This window comes from Crinia signifera, chromosome 2, assembly GCF_055691185.1.
Source record: "Crinia signifera chromosome 2, ASM5569118v1, whole genome shotgun sequence".
NCBI lineage: Eukaryota > Metazoa > Chordata > Amphibia > Anura > Myobatrachidae > Crinia > Crinia signifera.
The window spans coordinates 16,073,163-16,087,618 of record NC_139218.1 but is presented as its reverse complement, the minus strand read 5'-3'; the positions used below and the strand labels follow the sequence as shown (position 1 = coordinate 16,087,618).

General features: G+C 48.0%; 1 protein-coding gene across 2 annotated transcripts in view; it reads left to right on the top strand.

Moving 5' to 3' along the window:
- The first annotated feature begins 94 nt into the window (after positions 1 to 94).
- The window catches only part of GPHRB (golgi pH regulator B), a 29,567-nt gene continuing 15,205 nt past the window's right edge, over positions 95 to 14,456 (top strand). Inside the window, exons 1-7 of one of the 2 annotated variants that reach the window (XM_083171625.1) lie at positions 95 to 234; positions 569 to 731; positions 2,955 to 3,014; positions 3,621 to 3,724; positions 5,667 to 5,773; positions 8,872 to 8,973; positions 13,187 to 13,307. In XM_083171625.1, coding sequence (XP_083027751.1) covers positions 690 to 731; positions 2,955 to 3,014; positions 3,621 to 3,724; positions 5,667 to 5,773; positions 8,872 to 8,973; positions 13,187 to 13,307 — 536 coding nt within the window. In that variant the 5' untranslated portion in view covers positions 95 to 234; positions 569 to 689. Of the gene's footprint in view, positions 261 to 568; positions 732 to 2,954; positions 3,015 to 3,620; positions 3,725 to 5,666; positions 5,774 to 8,871; positions 8,974 to 13,186; positions 13,308 to 14,456 lie in introns of both variants that reach the window. The other variant, XM_083171627.1, reaches the window with a different exon arrangement.

Sequence of the window (14,456 nt, the reverse complement as noted above, 5' to 3'; positions counted from 1 at the left end):
CTTGCATTGTGTCCCTTCTTTCGGAGCCATTTTTTCTGAGGCCAGTCTCTATTAAATGTATTGAAATGTGTCTTCACAAACATGGCCGCAGCGTGAAACTCGCCGTGCGTATTGAGGACATTTTCCAGTGCTACTGTCTGCTGTGCTGATATGACACTAGTGAGCGACTGCTGCTGTGTGTATGTGGAAGGGAAGAAGTGACAGCAGCCTGGAGATCTGCACTCTCTGTGTGATGTGAGCGAGCCCTGGTTTCCTATCTGGTACTTTGTAATAACTGCATTACTGACTGACACATTGTAATCTCTGTATGTGCAGCTGAGCTAGGGCACCTGCCTGCTGGGACTTGTAGTTCCTCAAAAACTGGAAATCCCCACAGTATGCCTAAAAAGCATGTATAATAACCTTCTGCTGCTGGGGTACCCCCATCGCCTTCGCCCTGTCAGTCTGATGAGAGTCGTAGTTGCAGCACCGGCCACTGTCTTTTAGGGTTATGTTGATACGCTAGGATCCCCAGGGCAGCATCCATTGTTCTCTGTATAATGTTTTTATATTATTTTGGATATTGTAGTGTTTACCAAGAAGCGTATCCGACATGTGAAGACGTTCTACAGCACTGACCCGATAAAGGAGAGGCCGAGGGCCGCAGAACAAGTGTTATACCGACTCGTTTATCGCTGCGACAATCAGTCATGAGCTTCCTCATCGACTCCATCCTCATGGTCATATCCCAGGTGAGGAGAACCTTTATTTTAAACATATCCAATGCCATTTTATTTCTTATCCCGATGGCCAATACTTTGGTCCACCAATGACCGTGACTTAAGAACCGTCGAGGCTTTTTTCCAACAGGAGCAGCCGCTAGGGAAGGTGAGGGCTGCTGTTTCACATATCTCCAAGTGGTTGCTAATCTCTTTAGCCACGGGGTGAAGCTGTCACTCCCATCCCGCGATCAGCAATGATTGGCTGCACAGCAAACACTGCGGGAGGGAACCAGGATGCAGTGGGGATGAGAGAGAGCTGCAGCTACATGAAGATTCTCTTCCAGTAACAGCCCAACGACTGGTTGCTTTAGATGCCACCATGTCAGGGAGCCTTGCGTCACGCAAGTGGTTAAAGCCTGACGCTTGTAGTACTCTTGCCGCACATCTGCATTGCCTCCTGTCAGAACAGCGATACCTGCTGACATAGCAAAAGCACCATGGGATGAAGGGCATCACAAATAGCTGTTATGTGTATTCATACTTATAGCATGGTTTAACTTTTTTTTTAGTGGAGTTTAGTTGATTTGCAGACCACACAATCTTCATTCATATCATGTCCAGCTATGGCTTTCTCATACATGGAATAACTTACATAATAATGTCTGTTTCTCTGAGAGAGCATCCGCGCAGTGAGCCTTTTGGAAGACATAGAAAACAGAAAATAATACAAAACAACTGTGTAAAATAAAGAAGGGACAGCTCCCACCAGACCCCTATATCACCAGTGTCCTGTATCACCAGTGCCCTATAAATAATTAAATCAAATAAGAGCATCATTAGAAGCCCACAATGTAAGTCAAGCGTCAAGGCCTTGGGGGACCCTCTGCACACAGATGATCCGATTACACCACCATGGGAACATACTGTAGCAGCAAGTATATCTTCTTTTTGTAATTATCTTTATTGCTAGCAGCATTTTCATCAGGATCCGGGCAGAGGGACACCCTGCAATGCTTTGCATCAGTATATGTGCTGCTAGTGTATCCTGACAGCAGAGGCCACTCTGCTGTATCTGCCACCAAGTCTGGACTGGAGACTCCATCTCCTGCTTCACTGCTACTGCACAGCGCCAGAAAGCAGATTGTCAGGCATAGAGGTCCTCAGGTTCTGCCTATACATACCGTCATCTACAACAGTGGATACTATAGGGGATTTTCAGTCCCAATCCACTTATCGTCAAATATATTTTCCCGTACAAATAGTTCTCCACAATGAGACACTACAGGGGGGCCTTGTAGCTGCATCACAGCCACCATGAGAAAAGAAGAAAGAGCAGGGTGTCTGGGAAAGAGAGCGTGAAAAAGAGAGTGGAGGGAGAATGAGGGGTGGTCAGGGAGAGAGGGCTTCATGAAAAAAGAGGAATGAGACAAACAGAGGTGCGAGTGAGGGTATCAGATAGAGAGGGGGAGGAGTAAGAGAGAGGGAGTTGTGCGAGCAGGAGTAAAAGAGACTCTCAAGGAGGGAGAGAGAGAAAGATGGGAGCAAGGGAAGGTGAGAGTGTCAAGGAAAGAGAGAGAGAGAGTGTGTCAGGGAAAGAGGTTAGAGACAGAGCAAGATAGGGTGTCCTAGAGAGAGAGACTGTGCCAAGTAGAGAGAGAGGAGGGGTGAAAAATAGATAGAGGGAGAGACATTTAAAGAGAAGGAAGAGAGAGAGAGAGGGGAAAGAGTCTAAATCAGGCTTGTCCAAACTATGGCCCTCCAGATGTTGTGAAACTACAAGTCCCATCATGCCTTGCCACAGTTTGCTATTAGGGAATGCTAAAATGATTGCAAGGCGTGCTGGGATGTGTAGTTTCACAACAGCTGGAGGGCCGCAGTTTGGACATGCCTGGTCTAGAGGCAGAAAGAGATAAATAGAGGTGAGACAGAGGGGTAGTGAGTGATGGTTGAGAGAAAGAAAGGGGGCAGGGTGAACAGAGCAGGGGAGAGAAGACGGTGCAAGGGGGGAGAGAAAGGAGAGACAGCAGGTGGGAGAGAAAGAGGGGCAGACATAGGGTGAGGGAGAGAGAGAGGGGGTGAGGTGACGGTAGTGGGAGAGAGGGAGTGAGGCGAGCGGGAGTTAAGTGTCGGGGTGAGGCGGGGGTGAGGAGAGAAGGGGTAGAGAGTGGGCGATGTTGCTGGGTTTATAGAGATCTGTGATATTATATCTCCATCAGATAATGTCACGGTGCCTTCTTATCTTTCTCCTCCCAGCTGCTGTTCTTCGGCTGCGGTTGGCTGTTCTTCATGCGCCAGTTATTTAAAGACTATGAGGTGAGTTTTAGTTTGATTCTCTGTATTTAAAATCTACAACAAAGAATAATTTGTGGCCTTGTTCATGAGAAGGAGGAAGTGTGTCCGGTCCCCCAGCATGGGCTGGGCGCACCGTACTGTGTCAGCAGGGGAACTATGGGGCCGATTCAGACCTCATTTAGGTCCGAATTTAACAGCGTCCCCCCTCAGTGAACGCCTTTGGCGAGTAAGGGGAAGCAAGGGGGCAGGCAGGGGGAGGAAGCAGGAACGTCCAGGGTTTTATGGGCATCCCCATTAAAAAATGCTGGGCCTACCCTTGCATATGCAGGCGCGCCGGTGCCTTCTGGAAGCGGATGACTGACTTTTATCTATGAACGAGAAAAAAAAATCATTCGATGGTCAGCGACTATTGAATGATTTTTCGCACGTGCAGCCGCATGCGAGGGGATGTTTAAGCATACATATCCCCTCACATGTAAATGTGGGGATTCGCGCTGGGGGTGGACAGGCGCCGTTTACAACCCAACGAACACGTCTGAGCCAGGCCCTATATGATATAGGCAGGTATGAGTGGTGGGAGCACGGAACCTCCGGGATATGATCACGTGACCTTGTGCTTTATTCCAGGTGCGGCAGTACGTCATCCAGGTGGTGTTCTCGGTCACCTTCGCCTTCTCCTGCACTATGTTCGAACTCATCATATTCGAGATCCTGGGACTGTTAAATAGCAGGTGGGTGAGGTTATTGTTCTATACACACGCTTAATGTAATCACCTGTCCATATATAATACCGGTCCAGTAACCGCATATTACAGCTGGGCCACATATCATGGTTTAGTGTAGATTATTGTGTTAGCGATTGGCTGGATGCACAGTAGAGGATTACATAAGATTTGTATATTTATGGCCATATAGATTGGCAGACACAGGTGCCCTCATTCATGTGGGTGGAGGCGCTATCTCTGCTGCTTCTATGGTAACAACCTACACTAATATGATAATGCCGGAGGGACTTCCAGCATCAGATCATTTCCAACACCTTCAGCCAATGCCAGACCCATGGGGTTGTGCAAGCCGCCCACTGCAGCTGCCCCTAGAGGGCTTGATATATCCATTCTCTGACCATATCTCTGAGATATTGAGGCCGTCACCACCCCACATCTTAGACACATAGATGGCAGTTAAGAACCACTTGGCCCATCTAGTACGCCATTACCACAAGCATAGACACAACCCTGCTCCGCACAGATCATTGCTCACCACGGAGGCTCCGTCACCCCATGTGTGCGGGTATATTTTTGGATTGTGGTGGAAAGTACCCAGAGGAATCCCTGATCACTGCTGTGAGGCATAAATGCTAACCCGGCCCTTATTCTGGTCTGCTTAGGTCCCCGACATGTTCGCACCGGAGTCCAATGTTTCTCTCCTGCGCAGGCGCATATTGCACGTGCAGGGCTTCTGTGCGGGCACCTTCACGACTTGCATAGTCGGCGTGGTACTCGCACTGGGCGGGGTGGGGGGATGTCCTGCGTTTCCTGGCCATACCCTGGAAACCGCTGAGTGCGCCCAGGAAAACACTGTGCGTCCTTATGCAAACGGCGGCGGGCACCTGGCTTCTGGGGGCGGGTGGCTGTCCTCATAGGATGTCAGCCACCCACCCAGTTCTCATATCAGGACCAAGTTTAAGTAGGCAGAGACTGCGTGCATGGTAGAATTAATTCGGTCCCGCGCGCTAGCAGGTGAATTTGACAGAACCGTGCACAGATCATTGAGATCTGTGCATGGTTCTGTCTTAAAAAATGTGTAAAACTTTAAATTTATTAGAAAAAAATGGCGTGGGGGGGGTCCCTCCTCCTGAACATAACCAGCCCCAGGCCCAATGAGTAGGGGTCCCCCGTATTTCTGAAACCAGCCCCGGACTTTTGGACCGGTCCTGGTTCCAAAAATACGGGGGGAAAAAATACTGAGGGTCCCCCGTATTTTGCAACCAGCACCGGGCTCCAACAGCCCGCGGTGTCATGCCACAGTCGGAGGACACTTTTTACATAAGGTCCCTGTCACAGCGCTATACAAGCTGTCATTAGCGAGGAGGAAGCCGGCACACCCTACAGTCAGTGCGGGGTGAGATGCTGCAGCAGCACGGAGAAACCGCTCGAGCCTGGATTTGTAAGTATAATGGTGTAAAATTAGTGTATGTGCAATAAAGTTTTACTTTTCTCTGTGTCTGTGTTTTTTTTTTTAACATTCTTTTTACAGATGAACTACAAGTCCAAGGGGGCCCATTAATGCCCTGCCTGCTGGGACTTATGGTGCCCCATCCGCTACCTGCCCCCCGCCCCCGCGTCATCAGGGAATGTCCAGCATTTTCATGGGAACGCATGCGCAGTCACCACAAATTCAATCAGAATCACCCCAATTGAATTATCCCCGCCCCCCCTTTAAACTCTGATATTATAACGGAGAAGCCTGTTACTACTATTAAAAATCATTGTCCTCACCAAGTCCTTTAATCATTTTTCTTTATATACATGTGGGTGAGTTGGGTGGTTTAACAATCGGTGCTGATTTAATCTGGATAAAATATCGATTTCCACTAATGTTTGTTTTGTATTAGTCCGAGGTTCCTGTGCGCCCGGAACGTAATGTAGTATATATTGTTTTTTTGTTTTTCAGCTCCCGATATTTCCACTGGAAGCTGAATCTCTGCGTGATCTTGCTGGTGCTGGTCTTTGTGGTCCCATTTTACATTGGCTACTATGTGGTGAGCAATATCCGACTGTGTGAGTACAAACCTACCACCTGCCTCAAAATTGGGGGAAGGGCTGGGGGGGGGGGAGGGGGGGGCTAATCAATGTGGTAGAAGGAGAAATCACAGGACAACAATGATCCACTTTTTCAGTTCTTAAGTCCTAGAGCAGCGTTTCCCAGACCCAGTCCTCAGGATCCCTCTTAACAGTGCATGTTTTCTAGATCTCCCCAGTCTCACAAGTGAAATAATTAGCACCAGCTGTGGATCTTTTATGATCTGTCCTCTTACTTTTCCCGCCAACTAGTAGGAATATCCAATTAGCTGCAAGATTCTTGCGGCATAAATGAAAGCGCCAATTGCGCTCAATTGCGGATTACCGCGGCTGTGTGTGCCCCCGATTTCCAAAGCATACAGTTGGAAAAAAATGAACGCGTCTATTTTTCTGGAAAAAAACAGGGTTTACTGTTAAAAATAACAGTAGAAAGGTTAGAAATTGCATTTTAAAGCAGTGAAAATGTATTTTAAATAAGTGTTTTCTATCAAAATAAATGCTGCAGTTACATTTTTGTGTCATTTAAATCCACTTTAATATAAAACAAAAAAATCTATCCGTAACGGTCACCTGAAAACCTAAAAACATCTGTTGTATCCACACAGCACCCCAGTATTCCACATTTTTTAACCCATTATTCTGCACTTTACCAAATACCACCCCAAAAAGGACATGTAATTATTGGACAAATTAAGATAATTAAAAATGAATTCATGATTAGGGGCGAGGGAGAGTCCCAGGGGTTCTGGACCCAGTCCAGATGTTTTTACCTTTAAAATACTGATTTTGCACTTGGCCGAAGCTGTGAGAAAAAAGTTGTTAAATTCTATTGAAATCGCTGCGTCTAAAATGCTCCTGGGCAATTTGCCAAACGAATGCAGTTAATAGAATATGCCCCTAGGATATCTGGAAAACATGCACTATCCGGGGTCCTTAAGGACTGCTGTTGGTAAACGCTGATATAGAGGATTTGTTTAATCGCAGATTTTTAGATCTCATTTAATAAACCCTTTAGATTGACTTCATTTTAGAAAGTTAGATTTTATAAATATACTTATCTATTTATTTATATTTATTACCAGTTATTTATATAGCGCGCACATATTACGCAGCGCTGTACACATAATATTTGAACATTCACATCAGTTCCTGCACCGGTGGAGCTTACAATCTATATTCCCTATTGCATGTAAACGCACACACACATTCTAGGGTTAGTTTGTTGGGATTCCAGGTTGAACTAGATGGACGCAAGTCTTTTTTCAGCCTTACCTACTATGTAACTATGATACGGGCAGAATTCACTTCTTTTTTAGCTATCGGCTGTCTGTGCTTGGATCAATTGTTGCTCAGGTGGGGCGCAAACAACTGCGGTGGCAGCATTTCACCTGGCAGCAGGGAGAGGGGACAAGCTAAAATTTGTGAAAAAATGTATTTTGGGCACCTAAACAGCGCTTTTTGCATTGCGCAAAAAATAGAAAAAACTCGCCCACTTAGGAGGGAAATCTGATGCTAATGCCTAAGATGCGATAACATTTAAAAGAGGTCATGTGATCATACACGGTTTAGCCAATGTCTGACCATACACTTGGTCTTTGGTCAGGCAGCAGCAGGACTCCAGCGGACTGCACACGTGATTCAGGCAGTGGCGGAATGGATGATAATTATCCATGGCCATAGGCTGTATGATAGCTGGACCAGGGGAAGCCACTATGAAACCTGCAGTTCTCTTGTCCAATGCTGGCAACTGGAAACCCCCCAAAGGTGTACACCTGATGCTCTATATCAGGCATGTCCAAACGGTGGCCCTCCAGCTGCTGGGAAACTACAAATCCCATCATGCTTTGCCACAGTTTTGCTATTAAGGGATGATGAAACTGTGGCAAGGCATGCTGGTATTTTTAGTTTCACAACAGCTGGAGGGCCACAGTTTGGACATGCCTGTTCTTTATGGAAGCATTATAGGTTTGGATAAGACTTCTTACATTTCTATAATGCCTGTTTGTGGACAGCTGGGAAATGGGAGAAAGCTGTTGAAACTGATTTAGTATTTTTCTAGAAATGATATCTAGCTCCTGATTGCTGCGTCTGTTTATTCTTCAGGAGACGTCAGGGGCCACAGGGCTTAGATCCTTATTGCTGTGTCTGTTTATTCTTCAGGAGATGTCAGGGGCCACAGGGCTTAGATCCTTATTGCTGTGTCTGTTTATTCTTCAGGAGACGTCAGGGGCCACAGGGCTTAGATCCTTATTGCTGTGTCTGTTTATTCTTCAGGAGACGTCAGGGGCCACAGGGCTTAGATCCTTATTGCTGTGTCTGTTTATTCTTCAGGAGATGTCAGGGGCCACAGGGCTTAGCTCCTGATTGCTGTGTCTGTTTATTCTTCAGGAGACGTCAGGGGCCACAGGGCTTAGCTCCTGACTGCTGTGTCTGTTTATTCTTCAGGAGATGTCAGGGGCCACAGGGCTTAGATCCTTATTGCTGTGTCTGTTTATTCTTCAGGAGAGGTCAGGAGCCACAGGGCTTAGCTCCTGATTGCTGTGTCTGTTTGGATTCTGTATATGACTGCACGTCCCCTATAGCACTAGTAATGCCTATTCTGCCTGATTGCACAGTGCCGCATATCTCTGTGTATAACTGTGCGCTATGTATAATGTACATCCTGCCTGATTGCACAGTGCCGCATATCTCTGTGTATAACTGCGCTATGTATAATGTACATTCTGCCTGATTGCACAGTGCCGCATATCTCTGTGTATTACTGTGCGCTATGTATAATGTACATCCTGCCTGATTGCACAGTGCCGCATATCTCTGTGTATAACTGTGCGCTATGTATAATGTACATTCTGCCTGATTGCACAGTGCCGCATATCTCTGTGTATTACTGTGCGCTATGTATAATGCACATTCTGCCTGATTGCACAGTACCGCATATCTCTGTGTATAACTGTGCGCTATGTATAATGTACATTCTGGCTGATTGCACAGTGCCGCATATCTCTGTGTATAACTGTGCGCTATGTATCTGGGCTGATCTGGTGTTATACGTTTATTCTCTGTACATCTTTCCCCAGTGCACCGGCAGCGCCTGCTCTTCGCCTGCGCCTTGTGGCTGACCTTCATGTATTTCTTCTGGAAGCTGGGTGACCCCTTTCCGATACTGAGCCCCAAACATGGTACGTGCTGACTATCAGGGCTGCCAAGAGAAATCCTGGGCCCCGGTACAACAGCGTCACGGGGCCCCCCTGGAGTGGCGAGCAACAGAAAAGAGGTGTGGCCATTAAAGGATATAGGGGTGTGTACCACACCATATACCCTTTATGCAACACAATAGTAGACCCCTTATACTTGCCCCTTTACATTATGCTACACAAAATTCAAATCGATTACTTGCCGCCCCGTTCGTATGCAGCAGTGTGGACAAAAGCATGGGGTGGTGGATATGGGTTGCGCCCATGGGAGTAAGGGGTCGTGGCCATGGATGGGCAGATAGCGGCAGGGTCCCTACGGAGGATAAGAACTAGGTAATAGCTCCCATCCTCCGCAAGGACCCCACTGCTGTCTGCCCATCCGTCACAGGGACCCTCTGCCCCCCTGCGCTGCCCAGACCACTATGCCATACAGCAGGGGTGGCCAGCCCACGGCTCCTCTCCCCAAGATCTGTGCCTGGCACGATCATCCCCATTTGAAGCGCCGCCTCTGGAGTATAAGGATCCCAAGCTCACACACGCAGCAGGGAAAGCGGCAACAGTTCTGGCAAGAAGCAGCAGATGTCACTACTTGCAGTATCGCCGAGCTGAGCTGCCGGTATCTGCTGTGTCCCCCAAAGCTACAGATCCGGCGCCAAGAGCAGCTGCATTGTGATGGCCAGCGGTATGTGCGGCTGGAGGGAGAGGGGGGATTGTGTCCATTAAACCTCTTTAATCTCATGTGATCCTGGGCAGTATGGTCCCACCCAGATCGCATTCCATATATGATCCGTCATAAATGGGCCCCATGTAGCCTGTTCCCTTCACACACATTGGAGGTCATTCTGATTGACCACAAAGCTGCAAAATTTGCAGCTTTGCGGATCATCTAAATACCTCAGATTTCACGCATGCGAACGGATGTTTTACATCATCATCGATTTGCAGCTTGTGTGCAGGGCAGTGCGGTCGCCGACCATCAAATGATTTCTCAAGCGCTCGCAGATCTAAGTCAGTCTCTGCTGTCTTAGATCTGTGGCGTTCCTGTACGAGAAGAGGTGGGCAGCTGACATCCGGTGACATCAGCTGCCCTCCCCCGGCACCCACGTCATGGGAGTTCCCATGGGCGCAAACCATATCCACCACCCCACGCTTCCGTCCACACTGCTGCATGCGATCTGGGCGGCAAATAATCGGTTTGCTCGCTCACACAAAGTGGCTGCACATGCACAACATCGCTCCCCTGTGTGAACGTGCGGGGGGAGCGAACCAACCTGAATGAGGGCCATAGCCTGTAACACACACACATAGCCTGTTCCTTCACACATACAGTACATAGCCTGTCACACACACATATACATACATAGCCTGTTACACACACACACACACACACACACACACACATATACATACATAGCCTGTTACACACACATATACATACATAGCCTGTTACATACATATATACATACATACAAAGCCTGTTACACACACACACACACACACACATATACATACATAGCCTGTTACACACACACACATAGCCTGTTACACACACACACACACACACACACACATATATACATACACAGCCTGTTCCTTCACACATACAGAACATAGCCTGTGTTACACACACACACACACACACATATATATATATATATATATATATATATATATATATATATATACACAAAGCCTGTTACACACACACACATAGCCTGTTACACACACACACATATAGACATACATACATACATAGCCTGTTACACACACACGCACACACATAGGGCGGGATGTACTAATGCTTGCTGCTGCGGAAGTTGTCTTTTATCTCCGCGTTCCTGCGTTCTCGAATGCACTAAAGTAGCGGTGGTTTTGTTCTGCTCTTCAGTAGCCCGTCGGGGAGTATCGCGGGACACCCGCGACGAGACTTCCTCCTCATAGACGGCTGAGTAGAATTGTCACGGCTCACATGCACTAACAGCTGCACTGTTTGCTAAAAGCGATTAAAGCAGTGGGCATTAACGCCACAATATATATATATGTAATATTGCCAGCACTGGTACTTGGTGGATGGATAGGAGTATGTAAGGATGTAATTAAGTATTCTTTCATATTGGGTTATACAGAACCCTTTGACATTTTGCAAATCCCTTAAGGTACCGTGACCATCAACAAGTGCGCACTGCGCATGACGGCAAGGAAATAAACCTGCGCATGCGCAGTACAAAAAAAAACACACCATGACGGACGCACTGTCCGCAACTCCAGCAGGGAAGTCTGAAGTTTAGAGCATGAGGCGGACGAAGATGCACCAGGCAAACATAACGCAGCGTACAACAAACGTTAGGTAGGCGAAAAAATAATAATAAATTGCGAAATTTAGTACATCCCGCCCTACGCCTGTTACACACACATATATACATACACAGCCTGTTACACACACACATATACATACATACAAAGCCTGTTACACACACACACACATAGCCTTTTACACACACACACACACACACACACACACACACACACACACACACACACATATACATACATACATACAAAGCCTGTTACACACACACACACACACACACACACACACACAGCCTGTTACACACACACACACACACACACACACACACACAGCCTGTTACACACACATATATCCATACATACACAGCCTGTTACATACATACACACACACACACACACACACACACACACACTTTTTGTCTGTTCCCCCTGTCCATAGCCATGCATTGCGGGCGGCATTACCTTTTGAAACAGGGAGCAGGAGCAGGACAGCCATCGCTGACCGGGCTTAGGCAAAATCGGGGGCGTGGCCTAATCGCGGACCCGTGGCCACGCCCCCTTTTTATACAAAAAAAAACGATTTTTTTTTTTGTGTGTCGGGACCCGGGCCCCCCTGGCAGGCCCGGGCCCAGGTAAAATGTACCCGCCCCCCCTGCCTCTCGGCGGCCCTGCTGACTATGCTATACAGCAGGCATGTCCAAACTATGGCCCTCCAGCTGTTGTGAAACTAAAAGTCCCATCATGCCTTGCCACAGTTCTGCTATTAGGAAATGCTAAAACTATTGCAAGGCATGCTGGGATGTGTAGTTTCACAACAGCTGGAGTGCCACAGTTTGGACATGTCTGCTATACCGGGTGCATCGGTGGTTGTGTGTCCTATCTGTACCCCATTATCCCGGTGCCTGTGCAGCTCGCTAATACTTATATTACTCTTATATCCCACTTACAGAGTGACCCCACTTACACCCCCTATAAACCTATGAGTAATAGGCAATGTACACCGGAGATCTCTGGGTAACCCCCCATCAGAACACACCCCGCTATTCATAGTGTGTCAGCGAGGCTGCCTATTGGGCACTTCACATGCTGGGCAGAAAAACATGACCTACACTAATGAGCATGTACGGGAGCGAAACATTGTGTCCATCAGTGGATGTTTCTGCCACAGAGGACGGATGACTTGCGAGGGGACACTGTGCATGTATACAGTGTCCACTGGGACCCCTGTGACATTTGGCATAAAAAAGAATTTTGTGAAAAAAAATTATGTCACCCGCGTGACCGTCGACCACACTCCCGTCACTGGCGCCTATCTACCGTTACTGTCGATCTAGACGCGGTCGGCCATGTTTAGGCATCTAAAGTAACATGGTCAATCTACACAGCGGTGATCCGATATACCATAACTCTCTCTGCCGCCACAGATTTTCTCTTTCTCTCCCCGTTTCTCTCTCTCTCTCTTTCTCTCTCCGCCCCCACTTTTTCTCCCTCGTTTCCCCCCTCCCAGTGTCTCTGCCCCTTAGAAGGAGAGGGAAGTGACTGAGCATGTGACTAACCCAAATATGGCCCATACGATGGTATTAGCACACTCCATCATCCACACTCCTTTCTATAATGCATATGTCTCTAGCCCCGCACAGTGGCCGCCATCTTGGCATAGACTCATGGACATATTTAATAATAGGAGCATTAATGACCCTAAACGTGCCGCTGGCAGGTGCCCATCTCTTCAGCTGTTCTGTGTTTCTGGTGATTGTACACAATCCGTATTACAGCGGGCTGTTGTCTGGTCCCCGCTGAGCTGTTGTCTGGTCCCCGCTGAGCTGTTGTCTGGTCCCCGCTGAGCTGTTGTCTGGTCCCCGCTGAGCTGTTGTCTCTTGTCTCGCAGGGATCCTGTCCATTGAGCAGCTGATTAGCCGGGTGGGAGTCATCGGGGTGACACTGATGGCCTTGCTCTCCGGGTTCGGTGCGGTGAATTGTCCCTACACGTATATGTCCTATTTCCTGAGGTAAGTCGGCATCCTGACTATTACCTGAATTACTGCTTGTGGTCTCCGGGGAGTCTGGATGTTTCGGAGATTGCAGCAGACCAGGAATATCGCAGAAGTGTTGGACGCAAGCAGCTAAACAAGACGATCTAGCCCTGCATCAGTCACTAACTGGGAACATGGATGGTGACGGTGGCTGTAACAGCAGCACAGAAGAGCTTAATATCCTGCAGCTAGTGTACATTCTACTACCCTGCACTTGGCTACCTGGGGTGGCACTGTCTGCTTTGGTGCTTCTAGCACACACTGGTCTGTCTCTCAGTGCTGAGAGACCAGATTGTGCTAGAAGCACCTGATCAGAGAGCAACATCACAGGTAACAAAGGGTTTTGAATGAGCAGGGTGCTAGAACGAGAACCAGCCTATCCTGCATGACGGAGCTTCTGTGTGTTATGTGCCAGTGATAATTAAGCTAATTGTTTATGTATATTTGGAAATGCATCACAGACTACATGACACCATTACATAAGGTGACCACCCATAAGGTGAGACATGTCTTCTTAGTGACTCGGGTAGGACCTGATAGGAGCTCGGAGGACCCTTTTGTGACTAAGCTGTTTATATCCTAGAGCCTAGACCAGCGCTTCTCAAACTGTGGGTCCGGACCTTCTCAGCATGGGGTCACGACTCCATGTTGCTGACCATCAGGCTGATGACTTTTCTAATCTCAGTCAGTGATTCAAGGAGTCGGACGGCACATACACTGCTGCCATGTATGTGCCGTCCGATGTGATTTGATGTCCTTCTGCAGTAACTTGCTGGTGTCATGTCATTATTTCTATTGTCTGATGGGGACTATATAAAGGCCCATACACACTGGGCAACTTTTTGAGCTGAAAGCAGCACAGTTTACTCGTTTGAGCTGCTTTCAGCTCAAAAGTCGCCGAGTGTGTATGGTCCTGCGTGCTCCCGCATCATCACTGGCCCTGCCTCTCATCTGCTGGTATTACCAGCGGATGGCTGGGGGGGGGGGGATTATCAGCCCAGTGATTTTTCCCCGGTGCCGGACGCGGTCCCGACAGTCATTTACCCGATGTCGGGATCCCGACTGTCAAAACTCCCAACGGCCACCCGTTATTCTCCCTCGTGGGGGTCCAGAATAGGTGGCGAG